This window comes from Lathamus discolor, chromosome 3 (assembly GCF_037157495.1).
Source record: "Lathamus discolor isolate bLatDis1 chromosome 3, bLatDis1.hap1, whole genome shotgun sequence".
Lineage (NCBI taxonomy): Eukaryota > Metazoa > Chordata > Aves > Psittaciformes > Psittacidae > Lathamus > Lathamus discolor.
In genome coordinates, this window is record NC_088886.1 from 112,511,251 (window position 1) to 112,532,238 (window position 20,988).

Here is a 20,988-nt window from a genome sequence, read left to right on the forward strand (position 1 = left end):
CCTCCCTTAGAGCGGGATGAGGGAGAGGAAGGGCAGAGTAAAAGCAAAAAAAACCTTGCGGGTCAAGATAATAAATGTTTGATAAGCAAAGGAGAAGTGGAAGAAGATAGAAAACAAGTGATGCAAAAGCAGTCACCTGACACCTCCCACGGAAAGGCTGAGATCCAGCCAGTTCCCAAGCAAAACCCTCTCCGCCCGTTTTTATTTGCTGAGCTTGACATTATGTGGCATGGCATACCTCTCTGGTTAGCTGGGTTCATCTACGTGGTTATATCCCCTCCCAACCTCTTGCACATCCCCAGTGTATTCACTATGAGGGCGCAGAGGAACAGTGAAGGCCTTGATACTATGCACACACTGTTCAGCAACAGCTGAAACATTGGTGTGTTACCAGCATTATTTTAGTTGCAAATCTAAAACAAAGCATGGTTAGAGCTGCTGTGAAGAGGATTAACTCCATCCCAGCCAGACCCAGTATGTTCTGAAACCTGTTGTTTTCTGCTGTTCAATGTGCTTGAATACACTGCTGGACAAAAGAGAAGCAATAAAATAATCTAGCAAAATTGGAAATTGAAATAAATTATTTGAATAAAAATAGAAATAAAACCTCTTCAATTTCAGCCTCACACAATGAACTTCATAAGAGCTATTCCTGATATACACTGCTTTTAGTTGCTAATATAAAAAGACAAATGCTCCTACCGTGTTAGCAGTTGCATCATTGTAAAGAGAGATTGTATTTCAAATAGGAAATATTCTTTTAAACTGTTTCATGTAGGTTTTTTTATGTTGACTTTTTTATTTCTTTTTTTTTATCCTTCCAGCACAAGTACAGACAAGCATGGGAAGAAGACAAAAAGAAAGTTCACATCACACCAGATATTCCACAGATTGCTTTGGCAAAAGTTAATGCATTTAATCTAAGTGATGTGAGTACTGTTCTTTATTTTTTAATTATTTTTTTTAATTAGGAATAAGTGAGAAGACAGCATACGACAGTATCTCTCATTCTCACTTTGCAAACCTGTAGTAATTTCACAAAAAGCGATTAATTTTCCTTTTCCCACTTTCCCCAAAATTAAATACTGAAATTTAACCCATAGTATATGTAGTTAGATTATGAAGTGTTTAGGTAGGTTGCTAAGATATAATAGTTACTGACAAAATAGTAGTAGTAGAGCTTGAGTACTGTCCGTGTTTGTTACTGTAGTTATTGTATTATTTCCCTATGCCCAATGTTCTGTACAGAATTCAAATTTCTTGGAAATTGAACCTATTATTTCAGTAATAGATGGTATTTGAGAATTTTTCGGTAGCCAGTTGTTAAGGCTGTGTGTGCTAAATAGAATAGTGTTTATAATTGTGCACATCTTCAGTATGCATAGAAATAGACATATTTATGTTGTTTTTTTAAAGGTGGCATCCTTATACGTGTAAGCTATTCACCAATATCTGCACACATGGAAAACTAATGCAATTTCTTGCTCTTTTATTATAGGGTATTGTCACTGATTGTAGTTCAGTCCAGCTGCATTGATGTATGAATACTAGGACTGGTGTTAATTTTGAATGGGTATTTATAGCTCTGTCCCTGGAGTGCCTTGAAGAACTGTTCAGGGAATGTTAAACATAGAATCATAGAATCATAGAATAGTTAAGGTTGGAAAGGACCTCAAGATCATCTAGTTCCAAGCCCCCTGCCATGGGCAGGGACACCTCACACTAAACATAGAAATAGTCTGTGTTTCACGTTATCATATTAAATTACTAGAGTTTTGTTTAAGTGACTGTGGTATGTTTTGCTATTTTAAAGGATGTTTCTTTTCTTTTTTTTTCCACAGAAAATGTACAGACTTTCTTTTGAAGAATCTAGGAAGAAAGGGTATGACCTTAGAGCTGATGCTATCCCTATTAAAGCTGCCAAAGCTTCTAGGGATATTGCTAGTGACGTAAGTTCTTGAAAGAAAACATGATCCATTTCAGGTGTGGTAAAACATTCATTTCTTGACACAATTCAATTTTATATGCCAAGTATATGAAATCTCTTTGTTCTTTTGCTTGTAAATAGTTCTGAAATATACAATATACATTCTAATACATTTTCTAGAAGGTTTAAAGAACAATTTCTTTGTTAGAAAGGTAAGGAGATGTATGATGTATTTCCAGGAAAAAAAAATAAGGCAGTTTATTCCTCAGTGTGATGGTTCTTGAATAGTTTATAAATGTATGTCTTGTATTTGTAGTTTAGACAGAATGATCAAAGTTTGTTCTTAGAAATACTCAAAAAAGAACAGATACGGTCTAAAATATTTTTAACTGCTGTGGTACAGTTATCTTTATTCCTTTGGTGAAAGTCTCATAACATTTCTCGGTGCAGAGAATACCAGTTTCTGGAATCAGGACCATACTGAATTCCTTTGTGTATCAGTGATGAGGGACTTGCTGTGGCAGGGACAAATCCAGCCTGAGAGGAGCATGAAGACATTTTATTTAGCCCACCATTTTTATTTTTTTTTTTTTCTACAACCGAGCCAACACCTCTGTCAGCTTTGTGATGGTTTTTGAATAATATAAAAATTAATCTAAGTTTTGGGGATTTTTCATCACATGATAGATACTGTGTATTGAACAAATGAAGTGGAATTAGAGTCTCTGTCTCTGTTCTCTTTACAGTACAAATACAAATTAGGTTATGAACAAGACAAGGGAAAACTTGTAGGCTTCCGCAGCCTTCAGGACGATCCCAAACTTGTCCATTCTATGCAAGTGGCTAAGATGCAATCTGATCGCGAGTACAAGAAAGGTTATGAGGCGAGCAAGACACATTACCATACGCCTTCTGATATGCTCAGCATTGTAGCAGCTAAGGAGGCACAAGATCGCATAACCAATGCTAACTACAAACGACTGATTCACAAATACATGCTGCTACCAGATGCAATGAGTTTAGAACTGTACAGAAACATGAATCAGATACAAAGTGATGTAAGTTTCTCTTGTCTTCCTGTCATTTACAGTTGTGACCTTTTTTCCCTGCTTTTTTCATTACAGCTGTATTTTGGCAGCAACAGATTATTTTATATGAGCCATTTGTATATTGTAAACTCTCCTTTTGTATTCTGTTTGGCAGAATGAGTACAAGCAGGAATATAATGAGTATTTCAAGGGTATTGGTTGGAGTCCTGCTGGTTCTCTGGATGTGGAGAAATCTAAGAAAGCCATGGAAATTGCAAGTGATCAGAAATACCGCCAGCATCCCAGCATGTTCCGCTTTACAAAACAGAATGATTCCATGGACATGGTCCTTGCAAAGCAGAATGCAAATATAATGAACAAAGTGAGTATTTAAGGGGAAAATTAGTCAGACATTCACATCTGATCCATTTCAAGAAACAGTTGTCTCTGTTACAGCCTTTATGTAGCAGTGTTTCCCTGGAAAAAACAACTGTCACAGGTTCCCTTTTTTTATTTTTTTTGCTTTCCCTTAATGAAATACTCAGTCACTGATAGATAACATTGGTTAAATAAATCTTCCCTTGTTTTTCTCATTGCTGCCTCTCCAACCTCTATTCTTCTCATTCCTGTATAGGAATTATTGGCCCTGAAAATCTTGATAGTTGGACTTTATTAGAAGCAAGGCTGGATCCTAATTCAGCTGATCCTGGACTGGGTCGTTATATACTAAGATAAATCTAAGTCATTACCTTCATCTTTTTACCCATCCATATCCAAAGTGCACAGATGGAAAGGTGAAAACCCCAAAAGAGCCATGCTTTGTCATGTATTTTGACATACTTTGTGTTACTTTTTTTAACAGCATGCTTATACTCAAGCTTGGGAGAAGGATAAAATTCAGGTTCATGTGATGCCAGATACACCAGATATTCTACAGGCAAAACAGAACAAGGCAAACTACAGTCAGGTAGGGTTTTTCAATACTTCCTGTTACATTTTTAATTAATATCTACTTTATTCAAATTTAAAGCTGCTCCCATTTCAAAATAAGTAATTAATTTGTGTAAAGTTAAAAAAAATGGAGTGGATGATTTAGGACAGAGGCAAGAATTTTACATGAGTAGTATTTTCAGAGTAGCAATAATACCATCTTCAGCCTAGCAAAGTAGCAGCCTAAATTACATTTTATTGTATGGAAAAGATAAATTCTTATTTTGAAATCTGGATATGAATGATTCATACTCTGTGCTTGCCATAGAAATCAATTATGTTAAAAATTTCTTACTACAAAATGAGAATTTTATTGTGTATATGTTTAACATGTGGCAAAAGGAATACATGCAGTGATTCTAACTTTTCTGTCAGCTTTCAAATATAAGAAGTGACAATTGTGCTGATATAAAATACTCAGATTTTGCTTTGCGTGATTGCCTGGAGGCAAAATTTTGACTTGCAAGTGCTGGTACTTAAAACCAACCGTGCACAAACTTACCTGACTATTAAATGGCTATATTACAGCCTTATTAGTTACAATTTTGTTGAGCCAACTGAAAAGTTTTCAGTTATCCTGGATGTATGTATTTCAAATTCCCCATGTATGTTTCAAATCTTCTGGATAAGACATAGTAGGAAGCTGCTGTAGTAAAGAAAAAACTGTTTAGTCACTAGCCTAAGACTTGGAAGACTTGCGTTCCTTGCTTATTCTCAGTTTCTGTTCTGCAGCCTGAGAGGTGATCAGAATTCGGTATTATGGCTCATTAGCAGATCTAAATAGAAGGTGACTTGCATATTACTAAGATTTTTAAATTAATACTGGTGTAAATTTTAGAAACTCTACAAGCTTGGCTGGGAGCAGATGATAAAGAAAGGCTATGACCTCACACCTGAAGCCATTTCGGTGAAAACTGCCAAAGCTTCAAGGGACATTGCAAGTGACGTAAGCAATATTTCTAATTTAATATGATGGACACTTTATCTAGTTGCTGTAACCTACAGAGATGCAGTAGATTGAGATACACCTTTTTGCTAAGGTGTAGCCTGGAGTAAAAAGCAAAATTGCTGGCAAAACTCTTTCCTGATCTGTTCTTGTCAGTGGAGAAAATTTAAGAAGGGTTGCTTTGGCATCTTGACAGTTCCAAAGATTGTGGTCTGCCCATGGAGTGGCTAGTCATACAAGGTTAGCAGTTGTCTGCTCTTCTGGATGTTGCATTTTGAGAGCAGCAGCAAATTTAGTCCAGTTAGCTGATCTCAATGCCTATACTGAGAAATCCCTTTCAAAACTCTGAAATAGATGTGTTGACCCACATTTCTGTTACCATAACTTCGTATGAATATAAGTCCTGCATTTATGGAAGAGATTTTATCAATCATTAGGAAATGTTTCCAGTGATTAAGCATCTGCAATTTTCATTGCTGATTATTGTATTCATCAAAATAGTTCAATATGTTGGCCTTTGGGAGTTCTGAACAGTATGACTGTATGAATTAAATGGCACAGGAGACCATTCTTGTAGCCATGCACTCTTCCGCTCCAGGGACTGTCTTCCTTCCAAGGGACAGTGTTCACTGACACCAAATGATGCACATTAATCAAGGGACTACTAAAAATTAACATGAGAAGCCATAACAAGTTGCTCATTTCATTGCTAATGAAAAATATTGAACCGACAGAATATATTCATGTTTTGCTTATATATTTTACCATTGTCTGTTTCTTACTGTAATTTCAATAATGCAATCTTTGTCATTTTAGTACAAGTACAAAGAAGGTTACCGCAAGCAGCAGGGACATCACATTGGATTCCGCAGCTTACAGGATGATCCTAAGATGCTGTGGTCTATGCAAGTTGCAAAGATGCAGAGTGAGAGGGAGTACAAGAAAGATTTTGAAAAGTGGAAGACAAAGTTTAATATGCCCGTGGATATGCTAGGCTTCCTTCTGGCTAAGAAATGTCAGGAACTGGTTAGTGATGTAGACTACAAACGGGTGCTACACCGCTGGACTTGTCTGCCAGACCAGATAGATGTCGAACAGGCAAAGAGGGTCTACGAACTACAGAGTGATGTAAGCTTCCTCTGAATTAAATTAATTTATATTTTATAAGATATATACTGCTTATTGAAAAATATTTTTAATAACTAGTTTGTGATGCCCATGTAGATCAAATTGAACGTAAACTGCCAGTTTCACCACTTAGCACATTTTGCACAGTACCAACCACAATGCCACAGGGACCCCTTCCACTAGACCAGGATGCTCAAAGCCCCAATCAGTCTGACCTCGAACACTTCCAGGCACAGGTCATCCAGTACCTGTACCAGTGCCTTGCCACACTCACAGGGAAGAATTTCTTCCTAATATGTAATCTAAATGTCTCCTCTGTCAGATTAAAGCCATTCTCCTTGTATGTCTGTTGAAAAGAAATTAACAACTGGCTGTAGTTGTGTATGGCAGGGTGAGGGCAACAGAGTCAAATATTTTCCTCTGGAGGACTGTCAGTGGTCAGAGGCATGTCAGCTGTGCAAAGGCAAAGGGTGTGAAGAGTGTTAGGTGATGAGGTGTAAGGCTTCTCTGATGGTTCTGCCAGCTGGAGATGGCCAAGTGTGGCAGTTGGTTCCTGGGGAGATGAGGAAGATGGAGGTGAAGAATATGTGAATGGCTTGGCACTTACCAGTGCTGCTGTAGGGTGCTGTAGGCTGTGCTGTGGGAAGGCAGGCTGTGTGTATATGAGATAATGGGGGTCCCTTTTCTGGTGGCAAGTGGTTTACCTGGCAGAGGTTCCGTTGGCAGGAGGAGTGGTTGTGTGTTGTAAGGAGGATGCTGAGCAGCTTTGTGTCCTTGCCTGTCCTTTCAGAACGTGTACAAGTCTGACCTTACATGGCTGAGGGGCATTGGCTGGTCCCCGATTGGTTCGCTGGACGATGAGAAGAATAAGAGGGCGAGCCTCATCCTGAGTGACAAGAAGTATCGGCAACACCCGGACACCATCAAATTCACGAGCCTTCCCGACTCAATGCCCATGGTTCTGGCAAAGCACAACTCTGAAATCATGAACCAGGTGAGCTTTGCTTGTGTTTTCAACCTGAGGGAAATAGGCGCATGGAGCAGGATGCTTTGTTGTCTCCTTCTGCGTCCTGCGTTTCTGAAGGGGGATATTGCCTCCTCTTGCATGGGGTCTTTGTTTTTGCTGTTTGTGATCAAATTGTCTTATGTGTGGCTGGAGCAGTGATTGAGCGCAGCGTGGAAAATGGTCGAAGCTTGAGAACGTTTTGGGACAAGAAGAGGTGTTCCTGAGGCGTTGCAAAGTGGAGTCCCCTGGCTTTAGTTGCTTGATCTAGTTTGCTGTTTGAGTATGTTGCCCTGTGCTATCTTTCACGTTGGATTTGTTCTTTTCAGCGTGCGTACACGTCAGCCTGGGAGAAAGATAAAACCAGCATTCACATTATGCCGGATACACCTGGTATTTTGCTGGCCCAGCAGAACAAAGTGAACTACAGTGAGGTAGGTGGTTGAGCTGGGGTTAGTGTCCATCCCTGGACACTGCTGCTCTCGCCTGGGAAGCAGTATTGTTTGAGGGGAGTGGTTGTTTCTCTTCCAGAAACTGTACCGACTTGCGATGGAGGAAGATAAGAAAAAGGGCTATGACATGCGGGCAGATGCCATTCCTATCACGTCTGCTAAAGCTTCCAGAGACATTGCAAGTGATGTAAGTACAGTGGAGCCCTTCTCGGCCCACCCTGTCAAAGAGTTTCCGGGTGCTCATAGTTGAATCAGGGCTTCTAACCTCAGCCAAATGGAGCCAACACAGCTCTTACGTGTCATAACCATTCAGCCAGTCCATAACTATTTTGGTTCTGGAGGGTCTGTGTGTATCTGGCCCTGCATGGTGTGAGTTTGCAGTGTTGTTAGGGAATTTGCAGATGGTGTGGGGAGGGTATGTGTGGGATCTGAGTGATGGACGTAATCCAAAGCAATGTCCCTGCGGGGCTTGTGGAAGCATCACCCTGAGCATTCAGGCGGGACTTGTGAGGTGTGTTTCCGCCACCAGTGTGGTGAGTCTGTCTGCATGCCCTGACATTACAGCATCACAGTTGAGATGGACAACTGGATAGAAAAATCAAACCAGATTTTGTGTAATGACTGGGCAGTTATCTTTTCTGTCGAGGGGTGGGTGGCGTCACTGAAGGCCAGTCACAGCAGTGCCAGAGAGTATCTTTTCAGCTCTCAGCTCTGCAAGATCCAAATTTAATTTCTTGTGTGATATTCGGTAGTTAAAGGCTCCTTCGTTGACTGGAAGGAAATGAGTGTGATCTCTTCAGAGTCTTACCTGAGATTTCACTGAGAGGCAAAGGAAAGAGTGTTTTGTCACTTGTCACTTCCTGTCACTTCCCCCTCAGTGGCTGTAAACCTGCAGCTCAGGGCACACACTGGGCTGGGAGGATAAGAGTCTTGAGTACTGGGCAGGAGAGCCTGGAGCAGACGAGTATGCCAGCTGCTGTAGGCTGTTGCGGGTACGGTCAGGACTGTGCAGATGGAGGCCAAGGTTGCCTGCTGGAGCAGTGTCATAATTTTCCCTGACTTTTGCATGCCAGCTGCTGAGCAGGCCTCTCATTGGCCTGACTGGGGATGTTTTTGGTTGTGTGCAGCGCCTGTCTTTTGGTAGGCATACCTCCTGGTTCCTAAGCTAGCTAGGTTGTAGTTATAGTATGGGCACCATGCACCTTCTGTGGCCCAGTGTAGACATGGCATGGGATGGAAGTGTATAGGACACAGCAGGGCTGTGAGGCACTTTGTCACCTCTTCAGGTGGTGATCTTGCCAGACTCCATTAGCAAAGTGCATGCTCAGAGGTGCTGCTACAGAACAGTGTCAGAAGGGGGAAGAGCTGTCCTAAAACTGACTGAGCTTCTTCAATCCTGCAGTACAAGTATAAGGAAGGCTATCGCAAGCAGCTTGGTCACCATATTGGAGCCCGTAACATTGAGGATGATCCAAAGATGATGTGGTCGATGCACGTAGCCAAGATCCAGAGTGACAGGGAGTACAAGAAAGCCTTTGAGAAGACAAAGACAAACTTCAGTACTCCAGTGGATATGCTGGGAATCGTGTTGGCCAAGAAATGTCAGGAGCTGGTCAGTGATGTTGATTACAAGCACCCTCTGCATCGGTGGACCTGTCTGCCGGACCAGAATGACGTTGTACAAGCCAGGAAAGTGTACGACCTCCAGAGTGATGTAAGTCGTTCCTTGCTGTCCATGTGAAAACCAGGAAACAATGTTGGTCAGTAGCATTCCTTTGTTGGAGTAGGTCCAGATGGGGAGCGTAAGTGTAGGCTTATTCTGTGGGACTGAGACTGTGTGGTGTATGTAAATTCCTGCTGAATCCTAGAATGGTTTGGGGTTGGAAGGGACCTCAGTGTTCTGCACGTCCCACGACTTCTACAGTGCCTCAGCACCCTTCCACTAGACCTGGTTGCTTAAAGCCCGAACACTTGCAGGCACTGGGCATCCAGAGGTTCTCCTGACACCCTGTGCCAGTGCCTCACCACCCTCGCAAGGAAGGGTTTCTTCCTAATACCTAATCTTAGTCTCTCCTCTGTCAGTTGAGAGCCATTTCCCCTGTATTTCTGTTGAAAAGAAATGCACAGTTTCAGCCTTTCTCCTCCGGGTCTCATTAGTTTCTGATTTGACAGTTCAGGAGAGATCCGAGCAATTGAGCTTTATTTTTGCTGATATTTGTCAGGAATGGCCAGGGCTGGTGTTAGTGTGTGGTCATACATGATGGTCACAGAAGAGCCCTGTCTTGCTTTGAACATTTTGCAGGTGTCTGTGGTTGTGTATGGCAGGGGGAGGGCACCGGAGTCAAATATTTTCCTCTGGAGGATTGTCAATGGTCAAAGGCATGGCAGGTGTGCAAAGGGAAATGGTGTGAAGAGTGTTAGGTGATGAGGTGTAAGGCTCCTCTGATGGCCCTGCCAGCTGGAGATGGCCAAGTGTGGCAGTTGGTTCCTGGGGAGATGAGGAAGATGGAGGTGGAGGGTATGTGAATGGCTTGGCACTTACTCGTGCTGCTGTAGGTGTGGCAAGGCAGGCTGTGTGTATGTGAGCTTAATGGGGGTGCCCTTTTCTGGTGGCAGCTGGTTTACCCGGCAGAGGTTCCGTTGGCAGGAGGAGTGGTTGTGTGTCGTAAGGAGGATGCTGAGCAGCTTTGTGTCCTTGCCTGTCCTTTCAGAACGTGTACAAGTCTGACCTTACATGGCTGAGGGGCATTGGCTGGTCCCCGATTGGTTCGCTGGACGATGAGAAGAATAAGAGGGCGAGCCTCATCCTGAGTGACAAGAAGTATCGGCAACACCCGGACACCATCAAATTCACGAGCCTTCCCGACTCAATGCCCATGGTTCTGGCAAAGCACAACTCTGAAATCATGAACCAGGTGAGCTTTGCTTGTGTTTTCAACCTGAGGGAAATAGGCGCATGGAGCAGGATGCTTTGTTGTCTCCTTCTGCGTCCTGCGTTTCTGAAGGGGGATATTGCCTCCTCTTGCATGGGGTCTTTGTTTTTGCTGTTTGTGATCAAATTGTCTTATGTGTGGCTGGAGCAGTGATTGAGCGCAGCGTGGAAAATGAGTGAAGCTTGAGAACGTTTTGGGACAAGAAGAGGTGTTCCTGAGGCGTTGCAAAGTGGAGTCCCCTGGCTTTAGTTGCTTGATCTAGTTTGCTGTTTGAGTATGTTGCCCTGTGCTATCTTTCACGTTGGATTTGTTCTTTTCAGCGTGCGTACACGTCAGCCTGGGAGAAAGATAAAACCAGCATTCACATTATGCCGGATACACCTGGTATTTTGCTGGCCCAGCAGAACAAAGTGAACTACAGTGAGGTAGGTGGTTGAGCTGGGGTTAGTGTCCATCCCTGGACACTGCTGCTCTCGCCTGGGAAGCAGTATTGTTTGAGGGGAGTGGTTGTTTCTCTTCCAGAAACTGTACCGGCTTGCGATGGAGGAAGATAAGAAAAAGGGCTATGACATGCGGGCAGACGCCATTCCTATCACATCTGCTAAAGCTTCCAGAGACATTGCAAGTGATGTAAGTACAGTGGAGTCTTCTTGGAACACCCTTCTCAGTCTTATGTTGACATTTCAGGAAGAGGCTTCAGAAAAAAATCATAGAATTCTAGAGTGGTTTGTGTTGGAACAATCTTAAAGATCATGTTGTTGCTACCCCCCTGCCACAGGCAGGGTTACCTCCCCCATTAGAATCATGGATTAGTTAATGTTGGAAAAGACCTTAAGGTCATCTAGTTCCAACCCCCCTGCCATGGGTAGGGACACCTCACAGTAAACCATCTCACCCAAGGCTTCGTCCAGCCTGGCCTTGAACACTGCCAGATATGTAGCATTCGCAACCTCCCTGGTATACCTGTTCCAGTGCCTCACCACCCTAACAGGAAAGAACTTCCTCCTTATATCCAGTCTAAACTTCCCCTCTTTAAGTTTTAACCCATTACCTCTTGTCCTGTCACTACAGTCCCTGATGAAGAGTCCTTCCCCACCATCTGTATAGGCCCCCTTCAGATACTGGAAGGCTGCTATGAGGTCTCCACGCAGCCTTCTCTTCCCCAGGCTGAACAGCCCCAACTTTCTCAGCCTGTCTTCATACAGGAGGTGCTCCAGTCCCCTGATCATCCTCATTGCCCTTCTCTGGAGTTGTTCCAACAGTTCCATGTCCTTTTTATGTTGAGGACACCAGAACTGCACACAGTACTGCAGGTGAGGTCTCACAAGAGCAGAGTAGAGGGGCAGGATCATCTCCTTCTACCTGCTGGTCACGCTCCTTTTGACGCAGCCCAGGATACGGTTGGCTTTCTGGGCTGCGAGCACACACTGAAGCCGGCTCATGTTCATTTTCTCATCAACCAGCACCCCCAAGTCCTTCTCCGCAGGACTGCTCTGAATCTCTTCTTTGCCCAACCTGTAGCTGTGCCTGGGATTGCTCTGACCCAGGTGTAGGACCTTGCACTTGGCATGGTTGAACTTCATAAGACTGGTATCAGCCCACCTCACAAGCACGTCGAGGTCCCTCTGGATGGCATCCCTTCCCTGCAGCGTATCAACCGAACCACACAGCTTGGTGTCATCAGCAAACTTGCTGAGGGCGCACTCAATCCCACTGTCCATGTCACCGACAATGTTGAACAAGATCCCTCCTAACACACATCCCTGAGGGACACCACTTGTTACTGGTCTCCAGCTGGACATTGAGCCATTGACCACAACTCTGTGTGTGCGGCCTTCCAGCCAGTTCTTTATCCACCGTGTGGTCCATCCATCAAATTGATTTCTCTCTGATTTCGAGACAAGGATGTCGTGTGGGACAGTGTCGAATGCTTCACACAAGTCTGGGTAGATGACATCAACTGCTCTACCCCTGTCCATCAGTTCCGTAGCCCCATCATAGAAGGCCACCAAATTGGTCAGGCAGGATTTCCCCTTTGTGAAGCCATGCTGGCTGTCACCAAGCACCTTGTTTTTCATGTGCCTTCGCATGCCTTCCAGGAGAATGTGCTTCAAGATTTTGCCAGGCACAGAGGTGAGACTGACTGGTCTGTAATTCCCTGGGTCTTCCATTTTCCCCTTCTTGAAAATGGGGGTTATATTTCCTTTTATCCAGCTGTCGGGAACTTCACTTGACTGCCATGATTTTTCAAATATGATGGTCAGTGGCTTAGCAACTTCATTCGCCAGCTCCTTCGGGACCCATGGATGGATTTCATCAGGTCCCATTGACTTGTGCACATTCAGATTTTTAAGATGGTCTCGAACCAGATCCTCTCCTACAGTGCACCCAAGGTCTTCATTCTCACAGTCTCTACGTGTGCCTTCCAAGACTTGGGTGGTGCGGTCGGAGCCTTTGCCAGTGAAGACCAAGGCAAAGAAGTCATTCAGAACCTCAGCCTTCTCCAAATCCTGTGTAGCCAGTTCTCCTGAAAGCTTCCTCAGGGGGCCTATGTTGTCCCTAGTCTGTTTTTTATTTGCTACATACCTGTAGAATCCCTTCCTGTTACCTTGACATCCCTAGCCAAGTTTAATTATATCTGGGCCTTAGCCTTCCTAACCTGGTCCCTAGCTTCCTGGACAACATCCCTGTACTCTTCCCAGGCTGCCTGTCCTTGCTTCCACTTTTTATAAGCCTCTTTTTTCCTTTGAATTTTCCTCAGCAGCTCCTTATCCATCCAAGGAGGTCTCCTGGCCCTCCTGCTGCACTTCCTTCTAGTTGGGATGCAACACTCCTGAGCTTGTAGCAGGTGATCCTTGAATATCAATCAAGAGTCTTGGGCCCCCCTGCCCTCCAGGGCTATATTCCATGGAACCTTACTAAGCAGGCTCCTGAAGAGGCCAAAGTCTGCTCTTTTGAAGTCCACGGCAGTGAGCTTGCTACACACTTTTCTCACTGTCCTGGGGATCTCAAATTCAACCATCTCGTGATCGCTGCATCCAAGGCTGCCCTGGAGCATCACATTCTCAATGAGCCCTTCCCTGTTGGTGAGCACGAGGTCAAGCATGGCAGCTCTCCTTGTTGGCTCCTCTATTACTTGCAGAAGGAAATTGTCTTCAACACAATTGAGGAACCTCCTGGATTGCTTGTGCTGGGCGGTACCGTTGTTCCAACAGATGTCAGGGTGGTTGAAGTCACCCATGAGAACAAGGGCCTGCAAGCGTGAGGCTTTTCCTATCTGTCTACAGAATGCTTCATCCACAGGTTCTCCTTGATCAGGCAGTCTGTAACAGATCCCCACAGTAATGTCTCCCACAGCTGTTTTCCCTGTAACCCTGACCCACAAACTCTCTGTAAACTGCTCACCTGTCCCCAGACAGAGTTCCATACTCTCCAGCCTATCCCTAACACAAAGGGCAAGTCCCCCTCCCCGCCTGCCGGGCCTGTCTTTTCTAAAGAGCCTGTAACCTTCCATTCCAACACTCCAGTCATAGGAGCCATCCCACCATGTTTCTGTGATGCCTATTATATCATACCCCCGTAGATGTGCACACATCTCTAATTCCTCTTGTTTGTTCCCCATGCTATGGGCATTTGTATAGAGGCATCTGAGCTGAGCTCCAAATGAAGCCAGTTTGTTGGCTGGAGTGGCTGGAATATCTCTACCTTGCTCCGAGCATTTATTATAGGTGTTGGCAACTGACTGGGTGTGTTGGGGTGGAATGATGCCCCCTTCCCCCAACACATCTAGTTTAAAGCCTCCTTGACCAGTCTGGCAAGCCTCCTACCAAAACTGCTCTTCCCCCTCTTTATCAGACTAGCTCCACCAGCCGCCGGTAGACCTGGCCTACAAACTTCGGTCCCATGTTCAAGACAACCCAAACCCCTGACTATGACACCACCCTTTTAACCATTTATTAACCTGGCCAATCCTCCTAGGCTTTTTTTAGGTCCTCCCCTGTGTCCTGGAGAATTGACGAAAAGACAATCTGAGCTCCAGAGCCCCTAACCACCTCTCCCAGGGCTTTGTAGTCTTTCTTTATGGTCCCCACTCTACTACTATCTATATCCCTAGCACCCACATGGATCACCAGGAGTGGGTAATAGTCCGTGGGACTTACTAGAGCAGGCAGTATCTCTGTAACATCCCTGATCCGTGCCCCTGGTAGGCAGCACACCTCCTTCGAGACCAGGTCAGGCCAACAGATGAGTGCTTCTGTCCCTTTCAAAGTAGAGCCCCTACTACTACAACACGCGGCTTTTTCTTGGCAGCGCCAGTAGAGATCTTTGCCTGTGCATCAGCTGGCTGTTTCTGGTGCAAGTGCGTTTTCTCGTTAGCCTCCTGCAGGACAGCAAAGCGGTTCTGGGTGGGGACAACAGATTTAGGAGGAAGCCCCTTGCTTTTAATTGTCCTTTTCCTCCTTTTTTTGTTGTTTTTTTTGTCACTAATTCCCAGCTTCCTGGGGTAACGGCCTCCTTCTTTCCTTTTTGAGCTAGAGGGGGGAGCTTGAGGCCTCTGCACAGTTTGGGCCTGGAGCAAGCAGCCCTGCTTTCTCTCAGCTACCCTGACATCTTGCAGCCTATTAATAGCATTCCGCAGCTCAGCCACCTGCCACAGGAGGACCCTCACCAGGGAGCACCGAGTGCATCCCTGCCCATTGTGCACCTTTCCCTCACAAGGCCAGTGCAGGCACTCTCTATGCTCCAAGCTCTGCACTGCAGCCTCCCCTCTCATCGGCTCTGTCTGGGTGCCTACGCTGGCCACCGCCGGGGCAGCCAGAGCAGAGCTCCCAGAGTGGGCCCTGGTCATACAACGGGTGCTCACCGTCCCGCTCGCCTGCCCGCGCGAACTGCCTCGACCCACTCTGTTTGCCCGCTCTGTTGCGCAAACTGCCTCGTCCCGCTCTGTTCGCCGCGCTCCTGGTCGCTCGCGCTCCCTGGGGCAGGTTTTTACCCCCTCAGGGCTGGTGCCGCTGCTCCTGGCTCCGCCCCCTGTGAGTCCCTGCTCGCGTCAGCGGAGCTGCCGGCTCCTGGGCAGGTCCTGTCAAGGGCTTGAGGCTCCCTCGGTGGCTGTCGCCGCTCTGAGTTGAGGCTCCTGGAGGCTGATCTCTCCCCAGCTCCGGTGTTGAAGGCGTCCTCTCTCAAGCTACTCACCTCAGCAATTGACCCATTGGACCAGATTACTCCAATTCCTGTCCAAGCTGGCCTTTGACATTTCCAGGCATGGGGCATCCTCAACTTCTCTGTGCAACCTTTTATAGTCCCTTACTACTATCATGGTGAAGACATTCTTCCTACTGTCTAATCTGAATCTATCCTCTTTCTGTTTAAAACCATTTCGCCTGACCTGTTACTGTATTCACTGATTAAGAGTCCCTCCCCATCTTTCCTGCAGTCCCTCTTTAGGTATTGGAAAGCTTTTATAAGGTGTTTCCAGAGTCTTTTCTTCCCCAGGCTGCATAACCCCATGTCTCTCTACTAGTCTCCATTGGAGAGGTGCTCTGCCTCTTACAGCATCTTTTTGGCTTCCTGTGGACTTGCTCCAACAGGTCCATGTCTTTCTTACGTTTTGCGCCGCAGAGCTGAGCTCAGTGTTCCAAGTGGGGTGTCATGAGGGTGGAGCAGATAGTATCTCCTCCCTTGACCTGCTGGCCAAACTTCTTTTGATGCAGCCCAGGATATGATTGGATTTCTGTGCTAATCAGTTTTTAATCCACCAATACCCCAAGTCCTTATCCACAGGCTGTTTTCAGTCCACTTATATGCCTGTGACCATGTCTGGGAGTACCTTGACCCAGATACAGGCCGTTGCACTTGCCTTGTTGAAACTCACGAGGTTCACCCAGTTTCACTTCTCAAACGTGTCAAGGTCCTACTGGATGGCATCTCTTCCCTCTGGTGTATCAGTCACACTACTCAGCCTGGTGACATCCACAAGCTTGCTGAGGGTGCACTCAATCCCACTGTCCATGTTTCCAGCAGTGCCGTTATGTAATACTGGTCCAAGTACAGACCTCTGAGGGACACAACTCATCACTGGTTTCTACCCAGACATCGAGCTATTGACCACAACTCTTTGAGTTTGACTATCTAGCCAATACATTGTCTGCTGAGTGATCCACATTAAATCCATTTGTCTCTATTATATAAATGAAAATGTTGTGTGGGACAGTATCAAATGCCTCACACAAGTCCAGGTAGATGATGTCAGTCCCTCTTCCTTTATGCACCAATGTTGTAGCCCCATGGTAGAAGGCCACCACGTTTGTCAGTCATGATTCGCCTGTAGTGAAGCCATGTTTGGTGTCACCAGTCAGCTCTGTTTAATGTGTGCCTTAATGTAGTTTCCTGGAGGATCCTCTCCATGATCTTGCCAGGCACCAAGGTGAGACTGACCAGCCTGTAGGTCCCCAGGCCTTTCTTTTTTGCCTTTTTACATACTGGGGCTGTTTCCCCTTTTCCAGTCAGTGGGAATTTCACCAGACTGCCATGACATCTCAAATAGGATAGATAATGGCTTGACCACTTTGCCTTCCAGTTCCCTCAGAACCCACAGATGCATCTCATCCGGTCCCATGGAGTTGTGCACCTTCAGGTTCCTTAGATGGTCTTGAACCTGATCTTCTCAGGTTGTGGGCAGTACTTTGTTCTCCCAGTCCCTGCTTTTGCCTTCTGTGACTTTGGTGGTGTGGCTGGAGCACTTGCTGGAAAAGACCTAGGAAAAATTTTGTTGAGTACCTCAGCTTTCTCCATGTCAGTTGTAGCCAGGTCTCCTGTTTCATTCATCACAGGGGTACAGTTTCTTTCATCTTCCTTTGTTGTACTGTCTACCTGAAGAAACCTTCCTTGTTTGTTTTTTACATCCCTAGCCAAGTTCAGCTCCAACTGTGCTTTAGGTTTCCTGATCCACTCCCTGCTCTCCTGGGCCATATCTCTATAATTTCTTCAGGATGTGTGTCCCTGCCTCCATTGCCTATGCATTTTGGTTTTGGTTTGGTTTTGCCTCTATTGCCTATGCATTTGAGTTTGGCTAATAGGTCTTCACTTAGTCAAACTGGTGTCCTACCTCTCCTGCCTGACTTCCTAAATGTTGGGATGGAGAACTCTTGTGCCCTGAGAATAATGTCTTTAAATAGAATCATAGAATAGTTAGGGTTGGAAAGGATCTTAAGATCATCTAGTTCCAGCCCCTCTGCCATGGGCAGGGACACCTCATTCTCCAGCTCTCGTTTATTCCTGTATTTCTGAGGAGACTTTCCCCAGGTATCCCACTCGCTAGCACCCTAACCAACTGAAAGTTTGCCTTTCTGAGGTTTAGGGTACTGACTGTACTTTTTACTTGTCCTGTGCCCTTCTTATTGAGAAATCTACCAGGGCACAATTGCAACAGCCCAGGCTCCTTCCAATATTGACCTCTTCAGTAAATTCTTCAACATGAGTGAACAGCAGCTCCAGCACTGCCTCTCTTCTGGTCAGGACTCAATCACCTATGTTAGGAAGTTGTCTTCAGTGCACTCCAGTAGTCTCCTGGACTGCTTGCTGTTTACTGTATGGTTTTTCCAACACATGTCCAGATGGTGAAAGTCCCCTATCAGGATGAGGTACTCTGAGTGTGATGCTCCCTGCAGGTGAACAAAGAACTCTTCCTCAAACTCTTGCTCTTAATTGGGTCACAGTCACAAAGATTCATTTATTTGCTTCCTCTCTAATTTTCCTCCAAAAGGTCTCTATGTGTACATTTTTGAAAAAGTGTTGTGTTGCCCCTTGCCACTTCCCAACTCAGTGTGTGTAGGTCTGCAGCTCAGGGCACACGTTGGACGGGGAGGATAAGAGTGTTGAGTACTGGGCAGGAGAGCCTGGAGCAGAGGAGTATGCCAGCTGCTGTAGGCTGATGTGGATGAGTACAGTCAGGACTGTGCAGATGGAGGCCAGGGTTGCCTGCTGGAGCAGTCTGGTGGTATTCCTTGACTTCTGCATGCCAACTGCTGAGCAGGCCTCTCATTGGCCTGACTGGGGATGTTTTCGGTTGTGTGCAGCGCCTGTCTTTTGGTAGGCATACCTCCTGGTTCCTAAGCTAGCTGGGTTGTAGTTATTGTATGGGCACCATGCACCTTCTTTGGCCCAGTGTAGACATGGCATGGGATGGAAGTGTGTAGGACACAGCAGGGCTGTGAGGCACTTTGTCACCTCTTCAGGTGGTGATCTTGCCAGACTCCATTAGCAAAGTGCATGCTCAGAGGTGCTGCTACAGAACAGTGTCAGAAGGGGGAAGAGCTGTCCTAAAACTGACTGAGCTTCTTCAATCCTGCAGTACAAGTATAAGGAAGGCTATCGCAAGCAGCTTGGTCACCATATTGGAGCCCGTAACATTGAGGATGATCCAAAGATGATGTGGTCGATGCACGTAGCCAAGATCCAGAGTGACAGGGAGTACAAGAAAGCCTTTGAGAAGACAAAGACAAACTTCAGTACTCCAGTGGATATGCTGGGAATCGTGTTGGCCAAGAAATGTCAGGAGCTGGTCAGTGATGTTGATTACAAGCACCCTCTGCATCGGTGGACCTGTCTGCCGGACCAGAATGACGTTGTACAAGCCAGGAAAGTGTACGACCTCCAGAGTGATGTAAGTCGTTCCTTGCTGTCCGTGTGAAAACCAGGAAACAATGTTGGTCAGTAGCATTCCTTTGTTGGAGTAGGTCCAGATGGGGAGCGTAAGTGTAGGCTTATTCTGTGGGACTGAGACTGTGTGGTGTATGTAAATTCCTGCTGAATCCTAGAGTGGTTTGGGGTTGGAAGGGACCTCAGTGTTCTGCACGTCCCACGACTTCTACAGTGCCTCAGCACCCTTCCACTAGACCTGGTTGCTTAAAGCCCGAACACTTGCAGGCACTGGGCATCCAGAGGTTCTCCTGACACCCTGTGCCAGTGCCTCACCACCCTCGCAAGGAAGGGTTTCTTCCTAATACCTAATCTTAGTCTCTCCTCTGTCAGTTGAGAGCCATTTCCCCTGTATTTCTGTTGAAAAGAAATGCACAGTTTCAGCCTTTCTCCTCCGGGTCTCATTAGTTTCTGATTTGACAGTTCAGGAGAGATCCGAGCAATTGAGCTTTATTTTTGCTGATATTTGTCAGGAATGGCCAGGGCTGGTGTTAGTGTGTGGTCATACATGATGGTCACAGAAGAGCCCTGTCTTGCTTTGAACATTTTGCAGGTGTCTGTGGTTGTGTATGGCAGGGGGAGGGCACCGGAGTCAAATATTTTCCTCTGGAGGATTGTCAATGGTCAAAGGCATGGCAGGTGTGCAAAGGGAAATGGTGTGAAGAGTGTTAGGTGATGAGGTATAATGCTCTCTGATGGCCCTGCCAGCTGGAGATGGCCAAGTGTGGCAGTTGGTTCCTGGGGAGATGAGGAAGATGGAGGTGGAGGGTATGTGAATGGCTTGGCACTTACTCGTGCTGCTGTAGGTGTGGGAAGGCAGGCTGTGTGTATGTGAGCTTAATGGGGGTGCCCTTTTCTGGTGGCAACTGGTTTACCCGGGGAACGTGTTTTGGTCGGCAGAGGTTCCGTTGGCAGGAGGAGTGGTTGTGTGTCGTAAGGAGGATGCTGAGCAGCTTTGTGTCCTTGCCTGTCCTTTCAGAACGTGTACAAGTCTGACCTTACATGGCTGAGGGGCATTGGCTGGTCCCCGATTGGTTCGCTGGACGATGAGAAGAATAAGAGGGCGAGCCTCATCCTGAGTGACAAGAAGTATCGGCAACACCCGGACACCATCAAATTCACGAGCCTTCCCGACTCAATGCCCATGGTTCTGGCAAAGCACAACTCTGAAATCATGAACCAGGTGAGCTTTGCTTGTGTTTTCAACCTGAGGGAAATAGGCGCATGGAGCAGGATGCTTTGTTGTCTCCTTCTGCGTCCTGCGTTTCTGAAGGGGGATATTGCCTCCTCTTGCATGGGGTCTTTGTTTTTGCTGTTTGTGATCAAACTGTCTTATGTGTGGTTGGAACAGTGATTGGGCGCAGCGTGGAAAATGAGTGAAGCTTGAGAACGTTTTGGGACAAGAAGAGGTGTTCCTGAGGCATTGCAAAGTGGAGTCTCCTGGCTTTAGTTGCTTGATCTAGTTTGCTGTTTGAGTATGTTGCCCTGTGCTATCTTGATCTTCTTTCACGTTGGGTTTGTTCTTTTCAGCGTGCGTACACGTCAGCCTGGGAGAAAGATAAAACCAGCATTCACATTATGCCGGATACACCTGGTATTTTGCTGGCCCAGCAGAACAAAGTGAACTACAGTGAGGTAGGTGGTTGAGCTGGGGTTAGTGTCCATCCCTGGACACTGCTGCTCTCGCCTGGGAAGCAGTATTGTTTGAGGGGAGTGGTTGTTTCTCTTCCAGAAACTGTACCGGCTTGCGATGGAGGAAGATAAGAAAAAGGGCTATGACATGCGGGCAGATGCCATTCCTATCACGTCTGCTAAAGCTTCCAGAGACATTGCAAGTGATGTAAGTACAGTGGAGCCCTTCACAGCCCGCCCTGTCAAAGAGTT

General features: G+C 46.0%; 1 protein-coding gene across 1 annotated transcript in view; it reads left to right on the top strand.

Moving 5' to 3' along the window:
• The window catches only part of NEB (nebulin), a 130,523-nt gene that overhangs the window by 29,854 nt on the left and 79,681 nt on the right, over positions 1-20,988 (top strand). The window contains exons 33-50 of the mRNA XM_065671220.1: positions 825-929; positions 1,842-1,949; positions 2,674-2,985; positions 3,131-3,337; positions 3,818-3,922; positions 4,784-4,891; positions 5,708-6,019; positions 6,810-7,013; positions 7,352-7,456; positions 7,554-7,661; positions 8,877-9,188; positions 10,186-10,389; positions 10,728-10,832; positions 10,930-11,037; positions 18,758-19,069; positions 20,084-20,287; positions 20,635-20,739; positions 20,837-20,944. Coding sequence (XP_065527292.1) covers positions 825-929; positions 1,842-1,949; positions 2,674-2,985; positions 3,131-3,337; positions 3,818-3,922; positions 4,784-4,891; positions 5,708-6,019; positions 6,810-7,013; positions 7,352-7,456; positions 7,554-7,661; positions 8,877-9,188; positions 10,186-10,389; positions 10,728-10,832; positions 10,930-11,037; positions 18,758-19,069; positions 20,084-20,287; positions 20,635-20,739; positions 20,837-20,944 — 3,132 coding nt within the window. The remainder of the gene's footprint in view (positions 1-824; positions 930-1,841; positions 1,950-2,673; positions 2,986-3,130; positions 3,338-3,817; positions 3,923-4,783; positions 4,892-5,707; positions 6,020-6,809; positions 7,014-7,351; positions 7,457-7,553; positions 7,662-8,876; positions 9,189-10,185; positions 10,390-10,727; positions 10,833-10,929; positions 11,038-18,757; positions 19,070-20,083; positions 20,288-20,634; positions 20,740-20,836; positions 20,945-20,988) is intronic.